The following is a 19,911-nucleotide window of genomic DNA, read 5'->3' on the forward strand; positions in this document are numbered from 1 at the left end:
CTCTAACTTTTTGTTTCTTTCTGTTCTATATCAGCTCTACGGTGTGGATGGCTCAGAATAAGTCTTTACTGCCCAAACAATTAAGTGTTCAATCTGCTGACGGGAGAATATACTTTCCCCATTTAACTCTTGGTGTCTGAGCACTACTCACCTCATTTTAGGCCAAGGGCCTAAAAAGAAGTCCTATTGCATTTTCTCAAGTGTTCATCTACGTCCAAGACTCACTCTCAAAGCCACTCAGAGATGCAGTCTCACCAAAAGCAGCATCATCTCTGAATTCAAGGACAACTCTACTTGACCTTCAGTTTGGTTGGAAGCTTGCCATCACCCTGGTGTCACCCTATCGGCCTCTTAGAGGGCTTTCTGATTTCATTTTCCACACTGTTCTATTCTTGCATTTGTTGAAAGTGTTCCCTAGGTAGAATTCAATGACAGCATTTAATTTCTCAGCCTTTTTTTTATGACTCCAGTCCTTCTTCCTAACCCAGGGGCCTCTTGTGCCTCTTCTCATGATCTTTTCTGGGAAAGCTCAAATCACGTCACCTTTCCAACCCTTTTCCTTCCATCACAAGTTTCTCTTCCCTTGCTCTGCTGGTTCCTTTTGAAGACTGTGAGCCCCATTGTGGGACAGGAATCATGTCTACTTCCCTCCAATTAATGTTGGTATTTAAGCGCTTACTATGTGCCGAGCACTGTTCTAAGTGCTGGGGTAGATACAAGATTATCAGGTTGTCCCATGTGGAGCTCACAGTCTTCAACCCCATTTTACAGATGAGGTAACTGAGGCACAGAGAAGTTAAGTGACTTGCCCAAAGCTGACAAGTGGCGGGGGCGGGATTAGAACCCACGACCTCTGATTCCTAAGCCCGGCTCTTTCCACTGTCTCCCCCACTAGATTATAATCTCCTTGAGGGTAGGGGTCATAGCCCAAGTCCTAAGTATAGTGTCCTGCACAGAGTAGGTATGCAGAAACTGAGGTTTCGTTTAGGGCTTGCTGCCCATTAATGAAACAACCTCAGCCTGATTCAGGTTAGTCAACGCGTTCTGCTGATTCTGAAAAGCAGTTTATTGATCTCTGCACCTCTTGCAATGTGGGTTTCTCCACCAGTTAGAAGTGGTCCGCTTTCCCTTAGCCATAGTTCCAGTACTCACAGTAAATATTCTCTATATTGGCTTCCATCACATACAGTTTTGAGTAACCATGGCTCTCCACAGCCAGACAATCGTGACCCCTCTGAACTTTCTTTCACACCTGTACCAGTCTCATCCAGAAGACAAAATGGATGCACTGAGTTTATGTACTTCAGACTCACTTGTGTTTCGCTTTGTTCCATTAAGATCCAGCCAACATGTTTTGCATTTTGCATTCCAGTTCCATTTAGAGTTTTGCCCATCATGGCTTCCAAATTAAAACAGAGTATTTAGAAACAGTGAGGTTATCATTGTTCTAGAGTATTAAGTCCATATTTTATGACAAATGGCTGTAAAGAGCATTAAAATGATTTTTATCACAACGGAAGTAATTGCTTACTCTGTGCACAGCACTGTACTAAGCACAGGGAAAGAATACACAGGTGGGAATTAGATGAGGTCCCTGGCACACAATCTTCCAAAGGAAGCAGCAGAGCAAGGGAAGAGAGACATGAGATGGAAAGAAAAGAGTTGGAAAGGCAACCTGAACTGAACTCTCCTAGAACAGATGACTGAAAAGAAGCAACAGAGGTCCCAGGTTGAGGAAGAGGACACTGGAGTCAAAATGGACACTCCTGCAGCCCTCATTTCCCACCACCTTCCTAACCTCCATTCCCCACCCTCATCCACATGACTTTCAGGATCAAGACTGGAGAACCAAGCAGCATTTATTAGAGAACAACAGAATTAAGTAACTGGAACTATCAGCAACTTAATACCTGACTGCAAACTCACCCCAGACTCAGCATTTCCCAGATCCAGACCTCTGAGCCCAACCTTGGTCCAGCCATCTCGAGACTGTTGAGAGCAGGGACCCACGTCAGAAGCAAGGCAACATTCCCCAAGGCAGAGACAGGAAGGTCCAGGTTGGCAGAGACTGGGGATAACCAACTACGCGGGGCCTGACCCTGGCTGGGTTAAACCCCTGAAGTGGAGACTCGAACACGGACCCAACAAACGCATGCCACATGTGCTTCACTGTCGGAGGGGAATCGATCGGTCGTATTTATTGAGGGCTTACTGTGTGAGAGCACTGAAATAATAATAATGATGGCATTTGCTAGGTGCTTACTATGTGCAAAGCACTGTTCTGAGCGCTGGGAAGGATACAAGGTGATCAGGTTGTCCCACGTGGGGCTCACAGTCTTAATCCCCATTTTACAGACGAGGTAACTGAGGCACAGAGAAGTTAATACTACTAATAATAATAATGGCATTTGTTAAGCGCTTACTATGTGCAAAGCACTGTTCTAAACGCTGGGGAGGATACAAGGTGATCAGGTTGTCCCATGTGGGGCTCACACTTTAGTGCCCAATTTACAGATGAGGTAACTGAGGCACAGAGAAGTTAAGTGACTTGCCCAAAGTTACACAGCTAACTAGTGGCAGAGCTGGGATTTGAACCCATGACCTATAACTCCCCAGCTCATGCTCTTTCCACTGAGCCACGCTGCTTTTCTAGTTAAGTGACTTGCCTAAAGTCACACAGCTGACAAGTGGCTGAGCCAGGGTTTGAACCCATGACCTCTGACTCCCAGGCCCAGGATTTTTCCACTGAACCACACTGCTTCTCACTGTATTATGCGCTTGGGAGAGTAGGATTAACACAATTGGTAGATGTGTTCCCAGCCACCACAAGTTTACAGTCTAGAGGAAGGCTGTGCATCCGTGCTTGCCCCAACGGCAACAGGAAGAGAACTTGCACTTGGACACCATTTCTTTGCTGCCTCACAAGCAGCTACATTTCCTTCTGGTGGAGCATTTCCTCCAGGCCCATTAAGGACACTTTGGGCTCACTATCCCAAGCGCTTAGTACAGTGCTTTGTACCCACTAAGCACTCAATAAATACCATTGATTGATTGACTGACTTCCAGCCTGAGGCTGAAATGGTCTTTTTTATTAGTACTATTCAGCCAGTTTGGGAGAGGCTTAGAGTTCTTATTTTAACCAACACAAATCTTCTTGAACTTTGCCCCGAATGACTAAAATTGTGTAATCTGTAACTCATTTGTCACTAAACCTTTAGTCTTACCCACCACAGGCACTTTCTGGAACCTGACCCTGGGGATTAGCATGGGAAACCTGTATAGCAGCTCCTGCATAACTGCAGACAGGTTTTTGGACAAGGCTTTTGGTCTGCTGCCTTAGAAGAGTTTCCTAAAGAAACAACGTACTCTGTGACATCCGCTTCCAGAATCCTTGTTGCATCCTCAAATATGATTACTTAGAGTCGTTTAAACTACAGTACACCTATATTGCTCATTTATCCTCCCGTTGGTGGCGAGAGGATCAGAGAAGGCCCTTCCATTTTTGATATTTTTTTCTAACTGTACTTTCCCAAGTGCTTTGTGCAATGTTCTGTTCAAAGTACGAGCTCTGTAAACACCACTGATTTCTACAGCTAACCACATCACCATGGAGGAATCTTAGGATGTTGATAAATTTCTTAGGACTGTCAAACTCCAGTGGCAGTTACCAGAGTCCCGATCTGCTGATTTCAAATATTTTTAAATGGTCTCTAAATAGAGCCTGCAATAATAATACTGGTACTTACTATGCACTTACTTTGTGCCAGGCACTGTTTTAAGTGCTGGGGTAGAGACAAGTTAATCAGACGAGACAGTCCCTGTCCCACATGGGGCTCATAGTCTAAGTAATAATAATAATAATGTTGGTATTTGTTAAGCGCTATGTGCAGAGCACTGTTCTAAGCGCTGGGGTAAATACAGGGTAATCAGGTTGTCCCACGTGAGGCTCAGTCTTAATCCCCATTTTACAGATGAGGTAACTGAGGCCCAGAGAAGTGAAGTGACTTGCTCACAGTCACACAGCTGACAAGTGTCAGAGCCAGGATTCGAACCCATGACCTTTGACTCCCAAGCCCGGGCTCTGTCCACTGAACCATGCTGCTTCTCTAAGTAGGAGAGAGAACAGGTATGTTTGTTATGGGCAGGGAATATGTCTGCTAATTCTGCTGTACTATACTCTCCCCAGGGCTTACTACAATGCTCTGCACATAGTAAGCCATCAGTGAATACCACTGATTAAACAGGCATTGAATTCCCATTTTACAGATGAGGAACCTAAGGCACAGAGAAGTACGCGACTTACCCGAGGTCACACGGCAGGCAATCGGCAGAGCTGGGATTAGCAGCTAGGCCCGCGCTCTTTCCACTAGGCCACGCTGTTCCAAGCCATGAAGCTTTCTTGTGTTTATATGCGCTTATGGGCACTGTGGTTGGAAGCGGAACTGGGAGACGGCAGCCTTCAGTGGTGCTGATGATAGTGTGAGGCGGGGGGAGGAAAGAGGGAGGATATTTGGGATCCGTGGAAAGTTCAGAAGTTTGAAAATCCTTCATGAAGGCATGGCTAGGCAGGTCACAGCCAAGGTGTCCCACTCACTCCATCCTCCACTGCTAATACAATAAATCATAGCTGCATAGGGGGCATCCACCACTACGCAGCCACGCTAGAGGATGCCCACGAGAGACCTGAATGCAGGTGTGAGAATATACTTTCCCCGCACTGGGAAACTCTTCTAACTCAACAGACTTCAAGCCTCAGCCAGAAGCCTAGAAAGAGTCATTCAAGAAAGACCGTAAGCAGGTGATTGTACACCAAGGGCCCTCAGCCAAGAAGGTAGACAAACGATCCATTAACCGATTCGTCTAAGGTATTGAAGACAGCTGAGAGGTCATGGGGGATTTACAGTGTTGAAGACAGCAAAGAGGTCGGGGAGGATTAGGATATCTGTATCTCATGAGTGGCTTGTCTGGAACTTTCTCTACAGTCTCCAGGACACAGCCCTGATCAACTCCCAAATCCTTCCGAAATCCCATCATCTACAGGAGGCATTCTCCATCTGAGCTCCAATCTCCCCACCTTATACGCACCCCACAATTGCCATACAATGCTACCGCACCACCTCAACCCTGCCTTCCAATCCCGGCTCTGCCACTTGTCTGCTGTGTGACCTTGGGCAAGTCATTTTACTTCTCTGTGCCTCAGTTACCTCATCTGTAAAAGGGGGATGAAGACTGTGAGCCCCAAGTACAACAACCTGATTACCTTGTTCCTAACCCAGCGCTTAGAACAGTGCTTGGCACATAGTAAGCGCTTAACAAATACCATTATTATTATATCCTATATTACTTCCTCCTATAATTTATGTAAACATCTCCCCAGCTAGATTGTATGCCAATTGGGGGCAGGGATCATGTACAATAATTCCATTCTATTCTCCCATATACTTACTACAATGCTGAGTGCATAGGAGGCGCTCAGTAAATAAGACTGACCGATTAGCTTCTTCCATTCTTCCAAAACACTGCCATGATTCCCAAATTAACTCTCCAACCCTGACCTTTCTCCTCTGCAGTCTCACATTTCCTCCTACTTTCAGAACATCTCTACCTGGATATCCTACCAACAAAGAGAACGCCTCATCTTCCCACCCAAAACCAGTTCCTGCCTTATCTTTCCCATCACTACAGACACCACCACTACCCTCCCAGCTAACAAGCAGCGAGGCCTAGTGGAAAGGGCAAGGGTCTGGAGGTCAGAGGACCTGGGTTCTAATTCCGGTTCCGCCACTTGTCAGCTGTGTGACCTTGGACAAGTCACTTAGCTTTTCAGTGCCTCAGTTACCACAGCTGTATAATGGAGATTAAGACTGTGAGCCCTGTGTGGGACAGGGATTGTATCCAATCCCATTACCTTGAATCTATCCCAGCACTTAGTAAGCGCTTAACAAATACTATAAAAAAGAGCCCTCATCTCTCTCACTCAACCCTCATATTTGAGCTGTCACCAAATCCTGTTTTACTTTCATTCATTCATTCAATAGTATTTATTGAGCGCTTACTATGTGCAGAGCACTGTACTAAGTGCTTGGGATGAACAAGTGGGCAACAGATAGAGACAGTCCCTGCCATTTGACGGGCTTATGGTCTAATCGGGGGAGATGGACAGACAAGAATGATGGCAATAAATAGAGTCAAGGGGAAGAACATCTCGTAAAAACGATGGCAACTAAATAGAATCAAGGCGATGTACAATTCATTAACAAATAGGGTAACGAAAATATATACAGTTGAGCGGACGAGTACGGTGCTGTGGGGATGGGAAGGGAGAGGTGGAGGAGCAGAGGGAAAAGGGGAAAAAGAGGGTTAAGCTGCGGAGAGGTAAAGGGGGGATGGCAGAGGGAGTAGAGGGAGAAGAGGAGCTCAGTCTGGGAAGGCCTCTTGGAGGAGGTGAGTTTTAAGTAGGGTTTTGAAGAGGGAAAGAGAATCAGTTTGGCGGAGGTGAGGAGGGAGGGAGTTCCGGGACCGCGGGAGGACGTGACCCGGGGGTCGACGGCGGGACGGGCGAGACCGAGGGACGGTGAGGAGGTGGGCGGCAGAGGAGCGGAGTGTGCGGGGTGGGTGGTGGAAAGAGAGAAGGGAGGAGAGGTAGGAAGGGGCAAGGTGATGGAGAGCCTTGAAGCCTAAAGTGAGGAGTTTTTGTTTGGAGCGGAGGTTGATAGGCAACCACTGGAGTTGTTTAAGAAGGGGAGTGACACGCCCAGATCGTTTCTGCAGGAAGATGAGCCGGGCGGCGGAGTGAAGAATAGACCGGAGCGGGGCGAGAGAGGAGGAAGGGAGGTCAGAGAGAAGGCTGACACGGTAGTCTAGCCGGGACATAACGAGAGCCCGTAACAGTAAGGTAGCCGTCTGGGTGGAGAGGAAAGGGCGGATCTAGGCGATATTGTAGAGGTGAAACTGGCAGGTCTCGGTAACGGATAGGATGTGTGGGGTGAACAAGAGAGACGAGTCAAGGATGACACCGAGATCGCGGGCCCGAGAGACGGGAAGGATGGTCGTGCCATCAACGGTGATAGAGAGGTCTGGGAAAGGACCGGGTTTGGGAGGGAAGATGAGGAGCTCAGTCTTGCTCATGGTAGCCTTTACCTTCACATTATGGCTAAAATCCACCCTTTCCTCACCAAAGTGTTACTACATGAATCCAACCACTTTCATCCCACCTTGACTACTACATCAGTCTACTTGCTGACCTCCCTACCTCCTGTCTCTTCCCACTGCAGTTCATTCTTCACTCTGCCACCCAGAGTGGCATTTGGCCTGGATGGAATGCCCTCCCTCTTCAAATCGACAGACAATGGCTCTCCCCCCACACCTCCGCAAGCCTTATTGAAGGCACATCTCCTCCAGGAAGCCTTCCCAGATAAAGCCCCATTTTTCCTCATCTCCCACTCCCTTCTGCGTAGCCCTGACTTGCTCCCTTCGCTCTTCCCTCCCTCTTAGCTCCACAGCACTTATGCACACATCTGTAATTTCATTTATTTGTGAGTGCACCCCTCCGCCACATGCCCCTGTCTAGACTGTAAGCTCACTGAGGGCAGGGAATGTCACTGTTCTTTGTTCTGTTGTACTTTTCCAATTGCTTAGTCCAGTGTTCTGCACACAGTAAGCGCTCAATAAATATGAATTTTTCTACAAAAACATTCAGGCCACTTCTCAAGAACCTCCAGTGATTGCTCATCCATCTCAACAACACACAGAAACTCCTTACCATCAGCATTAAAGCACTCAATCACCTTGCCCCCTCTCACCTTACCTCACTGCTCTCCTACAACCCAGCCCGCACAATTTGCTCCGCTGATGCCAAACCTACTCCCCGTACCTCAGTGTCGTCTACCTCGCTGCTGACCTCTTGCCCACATCCAGCCTCTGACCTGGAATGCTCTGTTTATATCCGTCAGACAATTACTCTCTCCACCTTCAAGGATCTTTCAGTCTAGAGGATTACAAAACCCTGTGCTTTCTCAGAAAAGCACTTCTATGCTGCATTAGCACTTTGAAGGCAGGGATGTGTCTACCAACTTTAAGGACCTCTCCCAAGCACTTAATATGAGTATCACTGATTATTTGCTCAATTTGTAGGGTTACTAAGTTCAACACAAAAAACACAGCTCCTAGAGTCAAAAATGCCCAACATACCAAATGTACAGGTGCCGATCACAGTGCAGGCAGGGCAAAACCAGAATGCTTTGCTAAGTGCGAGTACTGAAAGAAATACAGCCATTACAATCCAATACTACCATCGCAAAAGAGCAGCAAAAAAATACTGTAATGGGGAATTGCTCTTTCAACTTTTTAAGCTCTGTAACTGTCTTTCAGAATTCAGGAAAAAACCCCACTACAATGATGATCTGGTAGCCTAACTGCTATTGGAGAAATGCCAACTATTGTCAAACATGTTGGTATAAGTAACCCATTGTTCAAATATTTCACAACACATAATGAATATACGCTATAGGAAAAGATCAGAATTTTGCATATATTTTAAATATGTGTAAATCAATCAATTGCAATTATTGAGCACTTACTATGTGCAGAGCACTGTATTAAGCATGTGGGGGAGTACAATACAGAGTTGGCAGACCCATTCCCTGATCGCAACAAGCTTACGGTCTTGAGGGATCGGATCTAATAATAATAATAATGTTGGTATTTGTTAAGCGCTTACTATGTGCAGAGCACTGTTCTAAGCGCTGGGGTAAACACAGGGGAATCAGGTTGTCCCACGTGGGGCTCACAGTCTTAATCCCCATTTTACAGATGAGGGAACTGAGGCACAGAGAAGTTAAGTGACTTGCCCACAGTCACACAGCTGACAAGTGGCAGAGCTGGGATTCGAACTCATGAGCCCTGACTCCAAAGCCCGTGCTCTTTCCACTGCGCCACGCTGCTTCTACAGGATCTATAGTTACTGCCATTAAAATATGACTGTAGTGTTTTTGAAAATTCCCACGGTAATGAAAAATATTTTGTTTCAACTATTGTGGTAATGGTAAACAAAGGGTCAGGGGAATAGCTGGAAAACAACTGAAACATTTTTCAGTGGGGTCTGTCTGACTTCTGCCCCTAAAGAGAAACAGAATGGTCTAGTAGATAGAGTCAGAAGGACCTGGGTTCTAATCCTGACTCTGCCACTTGTCTGCTGTGTGACCTTGGGCAAGTCAATTTGCTTCACTTTGCCTCAGTGACCTCATATTTCCAAATGGGGATTAAGACTGTGAGCCCCATATGTCCATCCTGATTTGCTTGTATCTACCTCAGTGCATAATACAGAGTTTGGCACAAGTTAACTGCTTAACAAATGCCATTTAAAAAAAAGCTTAAGGGATCTGCATTGTGTTTCTCTATCAGAAACACTGCAGTAGTTCATTAGCAGCCTAAAAGGAACTCATTTGTAACTGCTTAAAGTTCATCCTTTCCAATATGGGCATGGTAAAGTTGAACTTTATCTACAAATAGTTCACTATGCAATGCTAATGAACTGATCTAGTGTTTCTAATACTGAATTTCTGCCTGAAGCCATTCTTTGGTATAAGCTCCTGTTGTGGCCAATTCATTGCAATTTCATAGCATATGCTCCTAATTGTCCACTCTGTCCAATCCAAATGGCAGAAAATGTGTCTTTTATATTGCACTCTCCCAAGTGCTTAATATAGTGCTCTCCACACAGAAAATGCTAAATATGATTGACTGATTGATGGGAATGATTTCCTTTTACAAAGTTTTGCTGAAACGTATGAATGCAGTGTGAAAACATCTACAGTTCATTATCCACTGATCAAATTTATTGGGCACTTATTATGTGCAGAGCATTGCACTAAAGGGCTTGAGAGGGCAAAATATAACAGTGTTAGTGGACATGTTCCCTACCCACAAGGAGCTTACAGTCTAGAGTATGAAAATATATAATCACTGTGAAGATATGTAGTCCATATATGACAAAACAATTTCCATATGCAGTATATGGCAAAAGTCAAAGTTATCTTCCAAGAAGACAAGGCACTTATTACCAGGTACAAATATTAATCTGAATTTTTTAAGGATTTTTTTATTATTTGAGCTAAAAAAATGGGGATTTTCGGAACAAAATGTTTTTCAGTGACCTGCAAACTAAAAGGGGAAAATAAAGATCACCAGAGTGAGAAAGAATACCTATTAAGGTTTAGAAAAGGGAACTCCCACAGAATAGTATGGGCCAAAAGCAGTAGCATAAATTTATCTTTAAAAATGCTTTCAAGATTGTTAAATCTTACTTAGATTAAATCTCCCTAGAGTATTCAATTAAATTAGAAGGCAAACTGTGAATGAGTCATTAAATTCTAGTATTTAGTTGTGTAGACAAATTATAAATTATCTCTGCTACAAAATGACACCTAGAATGTAAATGCAGGCAAGAAATTAAACTAACCAGATAAATGCCAGGCATTAAGGTAATAGTTTCACCGCACCAAATGATCATGATCCCATAGTCACACAATTAAATGACAATAACATGGTATGAAATCATTTCAAAGGCAGAAGGTCAAGTACTGAATGCTATTTTTAACTTGCCAAAATTTACAAACTGGTATAATGAGATTTACTTCCCTATGATTTTAAGATGAGTGGTCTTTTCTGGGCAAAGTTAGGTAACTGGGGAAGCCTGGAAGTCTTAAGCTTCCAAACCTGCCCTATGGAGAGACCTGGGACCTGTCTAGGGAAGTTTGGGGGCTCATCCTCCCAGATGTCTCCTTGCAGGGAGACTTTCTCCCTTCCAAATTCCACCACTGGTAAAGATAATATTCAAGATTGCAAATCAGAGACTCTAGGCAGGTGACTCCACAGGCAGAGGGACCGGTGGGGGGATGTGATAAGGCCAAGCCTTTAAAGAACCAAGATTAAGAGGGCCTGTTTTGGAGAAATGAGGGTTATTAAGCTCAATGTCTTATCAAAGATAAACAGAACATGTGGTACATCATCTCCTAAAGAGATGGGAGGAGAGCTGGAATACATGCTGAATCACAGTGTCGCCATATCAGGTCTCCCAATCCGAGAATAAATAGAAAGGTACAAGATGTGGGCCAGGTGCGCTCTCCTTATATCTTGCCCGCGGAGCGATTCTGTTGGCTGTAGCACTGGATGAGGACCCACTAATGGAGTAAAGGCAAGGACAGACCTATTTTCACCAATGAGTTCACCACTGGGACTATAGCTCATGGAAGACTATTGGACTATGTGTGTGACTTCACAGCCTCTCTGGCGATGATGAGGTTTTGGGCACCTCTCAATCAATCGATGCCATTTACTGAGTGCTTACTCTGTTTAGAACATTGTACTAAGTGCTTGGGAGAGTACAACACAATAGAAACGGGAGACATGTTCCCTGTCCAAAACACACTTACCATGTATACCCGAGTGTTAGGCCTGGACATAACTGATTTGTCCCCAGTCAGAACAATGATATAAAATGGGTCCTGGATTCTCTGTCCCCAGGTTAACTGGAAATATGCATCAGAGAAGGGCTTTCCTCCCTTAGTGCTGCTTTCTCTCTCTCCTCATTGTAACTGTATGGCTGAGTCAGTATAATCCGAAGAACACCCCATTTTTCTATTCTCCTAATGAATTCCACAAAATTGGTGAATTCCATGATGGAAAAAAGGATCTCCTTGACAGTGGAATTGGGCATCTCTAGGGAAATAGAATGAGTGAGTCTCACACCAATGGAATTCCCTCTCCTGGTCTGGTCTAGAAAAAGAGTAGGGATTGTAGACTCCCTGCAGGCTTGGTCAGGATTGTGGTTACTCCGACTGCCTCCAACTGGGCTGGGAGTGGAAATTTCTTGCTGTTGTCTTGCTCCCTCTACGTAAAGCTTTTAACCAAAAGCTACCTGAGAAATGCAGGAGAATCATCAGGGGATTGTAGCTGCTTCCTTGGCAGGAAGAGGAACGTGGGAGGGAGGAAACTATTCTACAAGGAAACCTGGAAGAGGGAGGGTGGGGAAGGAGAAAGGAACGGGGAAAATCCACCTGGGCAAGTCCCCAATCTCCCCTGCCGACAGTGTGGGAAGCTTTGTCACTCCAAATTTACTAGGGGTGAACAGAGGACTATTCATCACTGACAATCCGTTACTGCTCCGTGACCCTCTTTGGAGGATATGAATTTTGTCTATTCCAGTTTTCTTAAATGAAGGCAATGCATATAACAAATGAGCAGCAAATAGTTAAGGAGACCTTTTATTGAAATTTCAAATGAGTCTTTTGAACTGTTTTCCCCCCCACACATTATTAGAATTGTGACTGAAAGAATCCTGGCCTAGATGGCTGTTGTCTGACCCCACAACTGAATTTACTGTCTTATGAGTATAGTGCTAGTTCTGGTCTAAAACACGCTTTCACTGCACATTTTGGCCAGAAGTTGCTGGAGAATTAGGGAACAATTGCTTGACACTGTGATCCTGGTTGGGAGCTATGTGAAGTGATATAGGAAGAAATGGCTTATATGTATGATGTTCAAGTGGCTGCATGCTACAAGAAGTAGTTTTCCTTAAATGCAATGAATAACACACTCCTTAGATTATCGGAAAACCGGGTAGGTGGGGGGGGGGGGCGGGTGTACATGGGTGTGTATGTATGGTCTAGTGGATCAATCACAGGCCTGGGAGTTAGAGGACCTGAGTTCTAATTCCAGACCAGCCACTATCTGCTGTGTGGTCTTGGGCAAGCCACTAAACTTTATGCCTCTGTTACCTCATCTGTAAAATGGGGATTAAGATTGTGAGCCCATGTGGGACATGGACTGTGTCCAACATGATTAGCTCGTATCTACTCCAGCACTTAGTTCAGTGCCTGGCACATAAGTGCTTAACAAATAACATTTAAAAAAAATATGTGTGTGTGTGTGTGTATAGATAAATATATATTAGACCCATTATGAAACGTAGCAAGCTAAAGCCAGGGGTTTTATTGATACAATTCCATTAAGATAACCTACTTTTCCACTTAAAATCGTAGCGTAAAGAGTGAAAAGCAGAATGCTTACCTTGAATGAGAGGTATATATCGTGCAAGCAGCTTTGCCCTTTTCTTTTCATAGCCTTTTTGAGTGATGTCACCTAAAAAGGACAAAAGATACAATTATTCTAAATTTATATCATTTGCCTGTTTCCCCTGGGACCAGATAGTGAATGACCATCCCTAAAAATCTTTACTTCAACCAAACCAGAACATCCATATACAATATAATGCATCAATAGCAGATCTCCCAACTTTTTTTTTTTTTTAGGAGGGTGGGGGTTAAATCAGGCCTTGCTTGTTGTTTTAAGCTTCTTGTTAGTATTGAGTTGGGCTGCTTCTGCACAGACTATCTGCCATTCTGCAAGGCACAGCAATTCTATGAGCACAAAAGATCTGCAGTGTTAATAGAAACTAGTAGACAAAATATGCTTTGCATCAGACTGCTCAGTGAAAACAGGGAGCAAAGTGAGATTACTCTAACATTTTTTGCTTTGAAAATTCACAAAAGGAGGGAAATAAAAGAAAAAATGAGCTTTCCTAGGGAATAATATTTACAGGCTCATATTTTAAGAACTTCTGAAAAAAATACATTCATTCATTAACTAAAACCATTCTTTATCATTGTCATAAATATTTATGGAGCACCTGTATGCAGAACAAGGTGTTAGGTGTTTAGGAGCATATCAATCAATCAATGGTATTTTTTAATGGTATTTGTTAAGCTCTTACTATGTGTTAGGCATTGTTCTAAAGGAGGCAGCACAGTCTAGCGGATAGAGCATGGGATTGGGAGCCAGAAGGACATGGGTCTAATCCCCGCTGCAACAGGCTGAGGATTTAAGGTGTGCAGAGCACTGTACTAAGCGCTTGGGAGAGTACAATACAACAGAGTTGGTACAAATGTTCTCTGCCCACCACAGCTTCCAGGCTAGAGGAAGAAACAGACATTAACAGCATAGCCTAGTGGACAGAGCATGGGCCTGGGAGTCAAAAGGACCAAGGTTCTAATTCCGGCTGTCGTGTGACCTTGGGCAAGTCACTTAAATTCTCTGTACCTCAGTTACCTCATCTGTAAAATGGGGATTAAGACTGTAAACCCCACGTGGACAGCGATGGGGCCCAACCTGATTTGCTTGGATTCACCCCAGCGCTTAGTATTCCTTCAATCATATCTATTGAGTGTTTACTATGTGCAGAGCACTGTACTAAGCTCTTGGGAGAATGCGATACAACAATAAACAGAAACATTCTCTGCCCACAACCATCTTAAAGTCTGGGAAAGGGGGGACAGACATTAATATAAATAAATTACTGATATGTACGTAAGTGCCCTGGTGCTGGGAGGGGGAAAGAACAAAGGGAGCAAGTCAGGGCGATGCAGAAGGGAGTGGGAGAAGAGGAAAGGGGAGACATAGTCAGGGAAGGCTTCCTGGAAGTGATGTGCCTTCAAAAAGGCTTTGAAGGGGGGCTAGAATAACTGTCCTTTCTGAGGAGGAAGGATGTTCCAGGCCAGAGGCAGGATGTGAGTGAGGGGTCAGCGGCAAGATAAGCAAGTTCGAGGCACAGTGAGAAGGTTAGCGTTAGAGGTGTAAAGTGTGGCAGGCTGGATTGTAGTAGGAGAGTAGTGAGGTGAAGTAGGAGGGGGTAAGGTGATGGAGCGTTTTAATAATAATATTAGTAACAACGGTATTTGTTAAGCGCTTACTATGTGCCAAGCACTATTTTAAGTGCTGGGGGAGATACAAGGTTATCAGGCTGTCCCAGCAGGGGCTCACAGTCTTAATCCCCATTTTACCTATGAGGTAACTGAGGCATAGAAAGTTAAATAACCTGCCCGAAGTCACACAGCTGACAAGTGGCAGAGTCGGGACTGGAATCCACGACCTCTGACTCCCAAGCCCGGGCTCTTTCCACTAAGCCACGCTGCTTCTCTAAAGCCAATGGTGAGGAGTTTGTGTTTGATGCGGAGGTGGATGGGCAACCACCAGAGTTTTTCTGAGGAGCGGGGTGACATGCCCTGAACATTTTTGTAGAAAAATGATCCGGGCAGCAGAGTGAAGTATGGACTGGAGTGGGGAGAGGCAGGAGGCTGGGAGGTCGGCAAAGGAGGCTGATGCGGTAATCCAGGCGGGATAGGAGGAGTGAGTAACATGGTAGCAGTTTGGATGGAGAGGAGAGGGTGGATTTTGGTGATGTTGTGAAGGTGGGACTGACAGGATTTGGTGATGGGCTGCGGATGTGGTTGAAGGAGAGAGGAGTCAAAGATAACGCCAAGGTTACGGACTTGGGAGACAGGAAGCAAGGAAGGATAGAACAGGCACATAATACCTCAATTATTATTAATATTATTAGATATCTACACAAGTGCTACGGGGTCGAGGGTGGGGTGAAACCAAATGTCCAAAGGGTACAGAGCCAAGTGCATAGATGATGCAGAAAGGACAGACGGTAAGCTCCTTAGGGACAGGGAACTGTCTTGATAATTCTGTCCTACTGCAACCTCCCAAGAGTTTAGCCAAGTGCTGAGGCAAGACCAGTGACTGACTGGCAGGGAGTCAGGAAAAAGAAGGCTTAATTTGGAGGGTGGAGGTCCAAAGCTAGAGATGGGCTGCAGTGAGCAAGCTGGTGCTAGAGGACTGGGCTGTTGTAGATGGACATAAAAAACAGAGTTTACCTCCCTGCTTTTAAGGAGCCAGTGGGAGCAGGGAGGGGGAAGAAAAAGGAATACAAATATTCTATACATAGGATGAAAACAAAAGAAGCAAATACAACTGGGGACAACAAAAAGCAAGCAAAAATATACATATGACCAAGTACACAGACTAAACAAAACAATACACATGTAAATCTTAGGACAGCAAATGGGACCAAGAAGGTGGAGCTCAGTTGGGGAATATTTCCTGAAGGAGGATTATTTTTCAAGTGGGTTTGGAAGGTAAAGTGCAGTGCGGTTCAATTAATTTGAAAATAGTATTAACTTTTATTTATTCGCAGTGATTTCAGTGAATATAAATTTCAAAGTTCATTTTAGGATTTATATGAAGGAAACACAATACCATAAATGCACACCCACCTTCCACAAAATAAATCTGCAAAACCCTAACGTATTCCAAGAACTGACCTGAAACCTAGCATTTAAAATCTTGTTCAGAACATATGGAAAGCGGGAATGTCCTACTTCTCCAATCTTGGGCCTTTTTCACATCATTAGATTCATGGAAGACCTGAATAATTTATGGATTATCAATCCAGGATAGGTTATCAGAAAGAAAATTATGGATGTTGGAGAGGAGGGTTTTCACGATTGATAGGCAAGAGATCTATGACAGGATATTAAAGGATTTGGATCAACCATTTATACCCCTGAGGATAGATAATGAGGAGGGCAACATTGTATTGTACTTTTCCAAGTGCTTTGTACAATGCTCTGCACACAGTAAGCCCTCAATAAATACGACTGAATGATTGTTCTTCCAAGCAACTCTTGGTGCCACTACAACCGACAGAATATTGGCCTGAAAGGGCCATTGTTTTGCCCCAGTAGGACATTTCTTATGTTCTTATTTCTTTTTGTATTATAAAGTCATAGCCTCTCTAAAATATTCATATCTAGTTAAATATGGCAATGTACAACAAATTATGCAAAAAACTGATAGTAAAACCTTTAAGAATCATTAACTGGAAAAGAAATATGATGCACCTTTTTCAAAGACCTAGCATTATCATTCAGCATGTACTGGGTTCTCAAAGTACTCTATTACTCAGGACTGAGTAAAAAAAAATGCCCATCTTTATACAAAATTAGATTACAGGTAAATCACCTAATCTTACTTTGCGCCCTTCCAAACAAAGGCATAATGTGAAAATGTACTGAATTAGTTTTCATATATTTGGATGTCAAATACAGCAAGAAGATATTCAAATGCATCATTTTCCCAGTCCTTATTTATAAAGTCCGGCTCTGTCTCAAAATGCAAATCAAGAGGAAAGCAAATGAATTCTTAAACCAAGTTAGCCATTTAAAACCTAGAGAACAGAAAAAATATTTGCATCACTAATTCAGTGAGGAATAGGCAAAGCCATGCTATCACCACTAATTTAAATGACATGACATAAAAGAATAGAAAAACACGATCTAATGAAGAGCATTTACTTATATTCCAAAAAGTAATTGGGGGGGGGGGGGTGTCTTTCTGAATAAATGTCTACTTTGAATGCAGTCCAACTACCAAGGTTAATCTCAACACACGAGTTAATTCTAAAGTACACTTTACAGCTTTCTCTTGCACAAAGGTTTGCTGCAGTTAAGGAGATTAAATTACCTCATTTATCTTCACTCCAGAATCAGCATTTTATAGTGAAATCAGACCTGATTACACACAAATTCAGTCCCACAAGATACAAAAGGAAGCCTGCAGGAAAATCCATGGGCAAGAATGTTGAGTACTATGCTTCCTCTCAAAAAGTATTCCCCTTATCAGAAACATGATCAAATAGTTAATGCCAATGTGCACTCTGGATTATTTATGAAAGTGCTAACAAAATGTCTATCATTCCATATACTAATATAAACATTTCCATGAAAATATCAAGTTATTCACATTCATCATAAACTACATAAGAATAGGAGGTGCTCAGAAACATCTACTTGGTCCAATGTAAGATTCATGATATAAACATCAAAACACACACATCTTATACTTGACTTAAAGGACAAATGTAAATAATCCATTGAAATGAAAGCTATTTCACCATGAAATCTGATATTATCAAAGGAGAATGTTCCAGACAATATGCTGGTTACATCTGCAGTAAATAGAAGACCAATTTGCCATACCTTAACTTCCTTATGAGATGATTATTTTCTTTAAAATTCCACATTGCCGCCACAACAAAGCTCTAAAAAATGTCCCTGGAAGCCAATATCCCAGTCCCAAATTAGTCTGTACACAAAAACAGGACTGAGCATACGTTAGCGGAAATCAACCAAAAATGTTTTTCCTCAGATCAAGTGCAAGTTCATTTGTTTCCATGAAGGGCCGGAATGATAAATTAGGGTATTTGGCTGGGATTGGGTTAGGAAAAGTCTTAAAGTCAAATGCTTCGGCTCCCAGAATGAAAGTCAGACAGTGTACAGAGGAGATTTCTTTGTTCCATTTTGAAAAGGTCTGAGGTGGATTTCACCCTCCACAATCGCTCCCCACCCCCACGGCGAACACAGTGCCACAGTGGGATTAACCCATCATCTTGAGGTCCTTTGTCATCTCCTACCCTCTCCAAAAGAAAGCTCCCGCTTCAGTCCGGGGAGGCACATCTGGTGAGGCAGGGCCACAGCTGCTCTCATTTAACCTCACTTTCTCCCTGGTCATTAGCCTAGACAAAAGAGGGAGCGGGGCTAGAAACAGCTCGATGTAAAGTTAGATGTGGCTTTTCGGCTAGCCCATCGTCTGTGGGGCCTACCGTTTCTTAGCATCTAAATTTACAGACATTAATCAAAGTCATCCAGTCTGAACACCCTCGCCTTCTTAAATTTTAAAAATAAGGATCAGATGGCGTAGCAAAAGCAATCATGTGAAAGGTAAAGAGCCACCTTACACTGTAAATGTATCAAGTTCAGCACGCCTTTGTTGAGAATGAATATTCTTTTGGATGAACGGATGAAATTACATGGAATGGTCAAAATTTTAACTTTGGACAACTTCAGATTTATTTTTAAGATACACCACTTCCTACTAGGATCAATCCTGGCCCCAACTTGTGATACGCTTACATAATTTAGGAATCCAAATCCTGCCTTAATTAAGATCAAGAAAAAGTATTTCGGTTTTTAAATATACTCACAAGTTCGTGTTAGTTCAGATAACCATCTAGCCAAAAACATTTTAAAAACAAAGGTGGTGTCTTCAAGAAAGCAGACCTGATGGCAACTTGATAAAATTTCACACAACATGCCTCTGTCTTAGAAACCATTTAGTATCTGACGGCCAAGAACAATTAACATAATCTGATTCCAGGATTCGGTTGCAGTTCAGCATGGAAAAACTGAAAAGGACGCTCGGTTCTGCCCACACATATGCTTCCACTACCCGCTTTGGCTAGAATGCTGTGGGAGAATAAGGGAACGTTAACTGGACAGCACAAGCCTATTTACATATACTCTGCCATAATAATAATAATGTTGGTATTTGTTAAGCACTTACTATGTGCCAAGCACTGTTCTAAGCACTGGGGTAGATACAAGGTAATCAGGTTGTCCCACGTAGGGCTCACAGTCTTCATCCCCATTTTACAGATGATATAACTGAGGCACAGAGAGGTTAAATGACTTGTCCAAAGTCACACAGCTAACAGGCGGCAGAGCCGGAATTCAAACCCATGACCATGCCATGAAATCTAAAGACTCAAAGCATATTTCCTGCACCGGTCCACTGCTACAACAAAAGTTTGCTTTACTGAGGAGCTTTGCAGTAATGCATTCCGGGCATTACACGAGAAGTGGGTGACTTGTGTAAGGAAATTAACCGGATCCTTTCGAAAAGAGACTCTGTATCTTTATGATGACTGACCCTATGATCAATCGCATTTGTTGAATGCTTACTGTGTGCAGAGCACTGTACTAAGCGCTTGGGAGAAGCAGCATGGCCTAGGGATGCAACACAGGCCTGGGAGTCAGAAGGTCACAGGTTCTAATCCCAGCTCCGCCACTTGTCTGCTGTGTGAGCTTGGGCAAGTCACTTTACTTCTCTGTGCCTCAGTTACCTCATCTGTAAAATGGGGATTGAGGCTGTGAGCCCCACATGGAACAGGGACTGTCCCCAACCAGATTTGCTTGTATCCACTCCAGCGTTTAGTACAGTGCCTGGCATATA

The 19,911-nt window shown here is 43.6% G+C and overlaps 1 protein-coding gene across 3 annotated transcripts in view; it reads right to left on the minus strand.

Moving 5' to 3' along the window:
* The window catches only part of DIP2A (disco interacting protein 2 homolog A), a 154,161-nt gene that overhangs the window by 86,093 nt on the left and 48,157 nt on the right, over positions 1-19,911 (minus strand). For all 3 annotated transcript variants that reach the window (XM_039912499.1, XM_029069562.1, XM_029069561.1), the window contains exon 2: positions 13,069-13,140. In XM_039912499.1, the coding sequence (XP_039768433.1) occupies positions 13,069-13,140 (72 nt within the window). The remainder of the gene's footprint in view (positions 1-13,068; positions 13,141-19,911) is intronic.

The sequence above is a fragment of the Ornithorhynchus anatinus genome, chromosome 7 (genome assembly GCF_004115215.2).
Source record: "Ornithorhynchus anatinus isolate Pmale09 chromosome 7, mOrnAna1.pri.v4, whole genome shotgun sequence".
Classification (NCBI taxonomy): domain Eukaryota; kingdom Metazoa; phylum Chordata; class Mammalia; order Monotremata; family Ornithorhynchidae; genus Ornithorhynchus; species Ornithorhynchus anatinus.